Here is a 7,730-nt window from a genome sequence, read left to right on the forward strand (position 1 = left end):
ATTGGTGTCACTGTGGATGTCAGTGACACCAAGTCAGTTCCTCCCAGTGTCAGAATGTCCACGCTATAAGTCGCTGATCGCCGCCATTGCCAGTAAAAAAAAAAAATCCAGTATCTATACCGCCATTTGTAAACGATTGCCCATCGCATTACATTCAAACTACTAACACAGACATACAAAGCCATTCATAACGCTGCCCCAAACTACCTCACTGACCTGATACCCAAATACCACCCAACCCGCACTCTTCGCTCCTCACAAGACCTCCTACTTTCTAGCTCCCTGGTCACCACCTCCCACGCCCGACTGCAGGACTTCTCCAGGACTTCCCCCATCCTCTGGAACTCACTACCCCAATCCATCAGACTGTCACCTACCCTCCGTACCTTTAGGCGCACCCTGAAAAACAATCTCTTCAGGGAAGCCTATCTCACCCTCACCTAACAACCGATCTCCTCCACTCCTCCTACCACTCCATCCCCCACAGCCATTTCCTCCTATACCATTATCCCCTCCCTCCTAGATTGTAAGCTCGAAGAGCAGGACCCTTTACCCCCTCGTGTATTGTATTGTTACTGTATTGTCTCATGTACTGTCCCCCACTATAATGTACAGCGCTGAGCAAACTTTCTGGCGCTATCAGGGGCGGACTGACAACTCATGGGGCCCCCGGGCAATAGGGGATCATGGGGCCCCTGTGTTCTTGCCCAAACTCGAAAAACCCTATGAAAAAGGTACCAGGGGCATCTCATGGGGCCCCCTACTGACCCCGGGCCCTCGGGCAGTGCCTGAGTTTCCACATGGTCAGTCTGCCCCGGGCGCTATATAAATAGTGTATAATAATAATAATAATAAACACTATAACTTTCACGTAAACCAATTAATTTACACATATTAGGATTTTTTTCTAGCAAAGACATGTCGCAAAGTACATTTTGGCCAAATTTTGATTTTTTTTTATTTGTTTACTGGACACGTTTAATATCAAAAACCCAATAAAATGCTTTCTCAAAGTTGTCGGCATTTTTTTTTTTTAAAGTGCAAAAAATAAAAACGCACAGGCGATCAAATACCACGACCGAAAGCTCAACTTGTGGGGAAAAAACAATGTAAATCTCATTTGGGTGCAGTGTTGCATGACCACGCAGTTGTCAGTCAAAGTAACGCAGAGCCGTAACGCCAAAAAACGGCCTTGTCAGGGGGGTAAATCCTCAGGGGGCAAGTGGTTAACAAATCGCTAAAGGCTGAAATCTGTGCAAAACAGCACATGAAAAACCTGAAGTGTGAAGAAGGCGGAAGCAGCACAGTGCAAGCTCCTCTCTCTGCTCTCTCCTCCTATCAGCACACCTGATTGGCTCCTGTGCTGCCTTCTCTCTGAGCTCTGCTATATAGTGTACTGTACGAGACTCACACCAAGTCTTTCCCAGGTAAAAGGCTGATGAATGGAGGTGTAGGCTCGGTGTCCCCCCTGTCTCTCAGTCTCCTGTACACAGGCGGTGTATGGAGCTCGCAGTGTAGACGTGGCATCACCTCCCCTCCCGGCTCTCCTACACGGGGCGCTCCGCTGACCGGACGATGTACCCCGGCTCTCTCTCCGCCCTCCCGCCATGGCTCCTCTCAGGACACAAACCTTTTTCACTCTCCTGCTGGTGTACAGCCCCATCCCGTCCTGGACCTGGGAAGACTTCAGGGAAAATCTGTCTGGCACGTACATGCCCAGCATGTTTATGGCCGTGCTGTGTAATAGCTAGGAGCGGGCACAGGAGGGTGGCCGGGCCGGGTGCTAGTTTATTGCAATGTGTGGGCAGCAGCAGTGCAGGGCCAGGCATCACTCGGGCACTGCGCACCTCCCGGCGCTTCTCTCCGGTGCCCGCACTCCTAGTCAGGGCGGAGAGCTCGCCTCCTATTGGCTGGAAGTTGTGCTCGTCCCAGAGAGCTCAGAGCCTGGCTGAGGAGGAGGATGAGCGCAGTGTGTGTGTGTAAGAGTGTGTGCCTCAGGGCGGTGAGGGAGGCTGAGCATTCCTCAGGATGGGAGCTCTCACCACACTGCCACAGCTCACACATACACAACACTCATATCCATATTTCTCTGTCCACCCTGGAGCTTGGAGCAATGACTGCTGGGCCTCATTCTCACTATTCATGTTGGAATTCCCTGGACAGCAATGCTCATACAGGCCCATTCCAAATACATGGCAATGTGCCTTATTTCTTGTAGTGTCAGATCGCACTCTGCAGCCCTGAAATCAAAGTCCTGCGTTCAGAACATCACCACATCCCAACCCTGCTGTGTCAATGGAACTGGCGCCTCGTTCTTAAGTGCAGCAGCGCTTGCTGCCCATCTGAAAAAAAATCTGTGGTAGATCACCTTTAACCACTTTCACCCCCTTCCTGCCCAGGCCAATTTTCAGCTTTCAGCGCTATCACACTTTGAATGACAATTGCGTGGTCATGCAACACTAACCATATGAATTTTTTAGCATTTTTTTGAGACAGATAAAACTTTATTTTGGTGGTATTTATTCACCACTGGGATTTTTTTTTTTGCTATATAAATGAAAAAAGTTGTGGCAGCTCAGTGGCTGTGGTGGCACAGTAGCTTAGTGGTTAGCACATCTGCCTTGCAGTAAATGGGTCAAAGGCAGGGACGGACTGACCGTTTGAAAACTCGGGCACTGCCTGAGGGCCGGGGTCAGTAGGGGACCCCATGAGATGCCCCTGGTACCTTTTTCATAGGCTTTTTTGAGTTTGGGCAAGGACACGGGCCCCATGATCCCCTATTGCCCGGGGGCCCCATGAGTTGTCAGTCCGACCCTGGTTATAGGTTCAATTCCCAACCATGGCGCCTCCTGCGTGGAGTTTGCATGTTCTCCCTGTGCTTGCGTGGGTTTACTCCAGGTACTCCGGTTTCCTTCCACACTCCAAAGACATGCTGGTAGGTTAATTGGCTTCTGTCTAAATTGTCCCTAGTATGTGTATGTGAGTTAGGGACCTTAGATTGTACACCCCATGAGGGTTAGGGACTGATGTGAATGTACAATATATATGTGTAAAGCGCTGCGTGAATTGACAGTGCTATTTAAGTACCTGAAATAATAAAAATAAAGTACGAAAATTGTGAAAAAAAGTGTTTTTCTTAAAAAATTTTGCAAATAAATAATATTTCTTCATAAATCTTGGCCAACATTTATTCAGTTATCTTTTTAGTTAAAAAAAAAAAAATAACCCAAATTAGTTTATAACTAAAAAGTATAATTAAAAAAAAAAATTTTTTACATTTTTTTTTTTGTATATTATTATTATAATACAGGATTTATATAGCACCAACGGTTTGCTCAGCACTTTACAATATAACGGGAGACAATACAGCAACAATACAGTTCAATACAAAAGGGACAGGAGGGCCCTGCTCCTTGGAGCTTACAATCTAGGAGATTATTATTTATGTTTGTTTTTTTTTTACATACTGTCACCCTAGCAGTACACTGTACTACTTGTGGGGGGTGATGAAGATTTTTTTTTTTTTTTACACTGATTGCTTTTACACCCATAAAGGCTGTAAAAACAATCATTTCTCCTCCTCTCTGGGTGCATTCTTGCAGCCAGTGAGAATTACTGTGTGAGCTGTGATTGGTCGCAGCTTGTCACATGGTACAAAGCTGTTGTGAATAGCCTTGTACCATGTGATCTCTGTGATTATTCACAGATTTCACACGTAGTAAGCAATGATGTCAGAAGTGACATCTTGCTTACTACTAATCATGTGATCATTGATTGGCTAATCAGTGATCACATGATCAGGACCTCACACAGAGGTCCCTTACTACGATTGGTGTTCCACTGTGTCCGAAGGACACAGCAGGCATCGGATCGCGGTGCTGCGTGCTCCCAGGGGGCAGGGAGGCTGTTTATAAATTGCCACCCGACCCTGCACTGTCACCGTCCGGCTGTTTATATACAACGGCCGGACGGAAAGTGGTTAAAGCAGGGGGAAGTTCTGCTTTAAGGCCTCGTCCCCCGCTTCTCGGTAAGGATTGGCATCTTTGGGGAGCGGGTACCCGATTTTGACAGGTACCCGCTCCCACTTCTGCTGCAATCACCTAGGTGAACGGAAGCTGAAGTTCTTCACCTCTTCTGCAGTCTTCTGGGACACGTGACAGGTCCCAGAAGACTACGGGACCATTCACAAGGCACAACGCTACTCACACATGTGCAGTGGGCACCCGGCTGTGAAGCTGCAAGCTGTTATAGCCAATGCCCACACTTAGGATGCTGGGGACACAGGATGGTCAGTGAACCCGACTGAGGTGAGGACACTGCTGGATCACAGGACAGGTGAGTGGTTGTTTTTTATTAGTCAACAGCTACAGTTTTTGTAGCTGCTGAGTTTTGTTTCACCAAAGACTGGACTAAAAAAAATATGAGTATACCTGCCTATGTTTATTTCACCCTGGTCACATGCTCCCATGGCTCTGGCTCCCCTGTATCAGACAGCAGTGGCTGCAGGGGTGAGGAGGACATGCCCACAATGGCGTGGAATACCAGATACCCATGATGTTGCTCATAGATTCCCATGTCCCAGCCATTGTTGGTGCTCCCTCCTCTTCCCTGCAGCTGCTGCTGACTGGCACAGGGGAGCCAGAGCTGTGGGATCATGTGACCAGAGCAGAAAAAAATAGATAAGTATACACAATTTTTTTAAACAGCTTAGGCAGTAGAGATAGTAGGACTAGTTAATGTTAGACTGGAATTCCACTTCAAGGGTTCATTCAGACGTGTAGCCAGGGGGCGGGAAAAGCAGGAGGTTGGGCTTCAGTTATACCACCCCCATCCACCCACCTAAACAAGGACATGCAGACAGAGTGGCTGCAGGAGATTGTACACATGGCACATCTGTGATAATTTGCCATTGACAGAAATTAAATCCCGTGATATTTGGCGGCCAGTACTGCCGCTAAATATGACACATTGAAGTTTAAGTGTTGGTAATGTCCAAATTTCAAAAAACTATCCAGTGTTAGTGGGAGTAAATAATGTCCATGCCTTACTGGTCAGTTGAAGTATGAAATGCTCTGACATAATTTGGAATAAAAAATGTCTTTGTGTCAGTGAGCCCTGGTTTACACTGAATGCGTCTTTGAAATGTGAAATTCAAGTGAAGTAGTGCGATTTCAAAGCTGCAGATCAGTGTGATTTGTACCTCTGATTTAACTGCGGCTTGTGACTTCATTTAACAGAAGTCGATGCAAGTCACAATGAAATTGGAAAAAAGTAGCGCAGGAACTATTTTTAAAATCTTGCTACTTCAAGTCACACCAATTAAGTTAGTGCCATAGAAATACTGTAGATGTGACTTCAGGTGTGATTTGTAAATGACATATTGCACTTGAAGTTGCACTGGTGACAAAAAGGGCTTTGAGTAAAAAATATTCCTGCATAAATGGGAGTAAATATATGTCCATGTCAGTTGGTGAAAAAAATGCCCCTATGTCAGTGAAAATAAAAAAATGTCCGTGTCAGCGGAAGTAAAAAAATGTCCCTGTGTCAGCGGAAATAAAAAAATGTCCCTGTGTCAGCGGAAGTAAAAAAATACCCGTGTCAGTGGAAGTAAAAAATGTCCCTGTGTTAGCGGAAGTAAAAAAATGTCCCTGTGTCAGTGGAAGTAAAAAAATACCTGTGTCAGTGGAAGTAAAAAATGTCCCTGTGTCAGTGGAAGTAAACAAATACCCGTGTCAGTGGAAGTAAAAAATTTCCCTGTGTTAGTGGAAGTAAAAAAATACCCCTGTGTCAGTGGAAATAAAAAATGTCCCTGTGTCAGTGGAAGTAAAAAATGTCCCTGTGTCAGTGGAAGTAAAAAATGTCCCTGTGTCAGTGGAAGTAAAAAATGTCCCTGTGTCAGTGGAAGTAAAAATATACCCCTGTGTCAGTGGAAGTAAAAAATGTCCCTGTGTCAGTGGAAGTAAAAATATACCCCTGTGTCAGTGGAAGTAAAAAATGTCCCTGTGTCAGTGGAAGTAAAAAATGTCCCTGTGTCAGTGGAAGTAAAAAATGTCCCTGTGTCAGTGGAAGTAAAAATATACCCCTGTGTCAGTGGAAGTAAAAAATGTCCCTGTGTCAGTGGAAATAAAAAATGTCCCTGTGTCAGTGGAAGTAAAAAATGTCCCTGTGTCAGTGGGAGTACAAAATGTCCCTGTGTCAGTAGAAGTAAAAAATACCTCTCTGTCAGTGGAAGTAAGAAGTGCCCCTATGTCAGTGGAAATAATAAAGTGTCCCTGTGTCAGTGGGAGTAAAAAATACCTCTCTGTCAGTGGAAGTGAAAAATGTCCCTGCGTCAGTGGAAGTAAAACTTACCACGATGTCAGTGGAAGTAAACAATGTCTCTGTGTCAGTGGGATTCAAAAAATGTCCCTTTGACAATGCGTGTAAAAAATACCCTTTTATCAGTGGAAGTAAAAAATACCTCTCTGTCAGCGGAAGTAAAAAATACCCATGTCTGCAGAAGTAAAAAGTGCCCTTTTGTCAGTGGAAGTAAAAAATACCTTTGTCAGTGGGAGTAAAAAGTGCCCCTGTGACAATGGGAGTAAAGAATGCCTTTGTGTCAGTGGGAGTAAAGAAATGCCCCTGCATTAATGGAGGAAAAAAATGCTATTTTGTTAGTGGGAGTAAACAATGACCCTGTGTCAATGGAGATAAAATGCCCCTGCGTCAGAGTACAAAATGCCCCTGAGTCAGAGTACAAAATGCCCCTGTGCCAGAGTACAAAATGCACCTGCGTCAGAGTACAAAATGCCACTGCGTCAGAGTACAAAATGCCACTGCGTCAGAGTACAAAATGCCCCTGCGTCAGAGTACAAAATGCCCCTGAGTCAGAGTACAAAATGCCCCTGAGTCAGAGTACAAAATGCCCCTGCGTCAGAGTACAAAATGCCACTGCGTCAGAGTACAAAATGCCACTGCGTCAGAGTACAAAATGCCACTGCGCCAGAGTACAAAATGCCTGTACATAGCTGGGAGTAAAAATGTCAGAGTATGTTACATTTTACTCGAATCACAAGCCATAACTTTTCTATTTAGTGATCTGTAGTTTTGAGCACATATTTTTCCTGCCCCCGCAGTGTTCTCATATGTGTATTTCATTGATGGTGGTACGCGGTGCTGATCTGTTTGATTGTTGAAAGTAGCAAAAATCGCCACAAAATTGCTGTGTTTATGGTTAGAATTAGAAAACACTTTTAAAATGTCATCTCAGAAATAATACATTTATACTTTTTTCTTTTGTAGAAAACTTAATGATTTTGACTATAATTCACTATAAATTGTACATCAAACTGCAAGTTCTTTCTAAATAATCCCCAGCATTCTAATAGATTGGACATGTGCTGTCTGTTTTACAGCAGAAAGGGTTCCTTAATGGCCTGTGTGTATGTTTAAAACACTTTTCTAGGTGGTTAGTTAAAATGTATTTTACCCCAGCAAATTGCTACACAAAAAAATAACAATATGATTCAGTCCTGGTGAATAGTTTCAATTTACCTTCAAAGTGCTTTGTACATTATAAAGAGATCCTCATACTGTATGTCCAACCTGCATTGATGTACAGTGTGTATCTACTCTACAGGGAAGAGCCAGATTCTTTTTTCTTTTGCAGTGTTTACTTTAATGGGACATAATAATCATACCTTGATTTGTTGCTGCACTCCTACATGGTTTATCTCTTCTTTCTCCCAACA

General features: G+C 44.4%; 1 protein-coding gene across 1 annotated transcript in view; it reads right to left on the minus strand.

Annotated features, from left to right (window-relative positions):
- Nucleotides 1-1,862, minus strand: part of PRDM5 (PR/SET domain 5) — a 235,284-nt gene extending 233,422 nt beyond the window's left edge. The window contains exon 1 of the mRNA XM_089684314.1: nt 1,631-1,862. Within this exon, the coding sequence (XP_089540440.1) occupies nt 1,631-1,723 (93 nt within the window). The 5' untranslated portion in view covers nt 1,724-1,862. The remainder of the gene's footprint in view (nt 1-1,630) is intronic.
- Nucleotides 1,863-7,730: the final 5,868 nt, after the last annotated feature.

The sequence above is a fragment of the Staurois parvus genome, unplaced genomic scaffold (assembly GCF_062004578.1).
Source record: "Staurois parvus isolate SC_StPar_1 unplaced genomic scaffold, SC_StPar_1.0 ptg000344l, whole genome shotgun sequence".
Taxonomy (NCBI): domain Eukaryota; kingdom Metazoa; phylum Chordata; class Amphibia; order Anura; family Ranidae; genus Staurois; species Staurois parvus.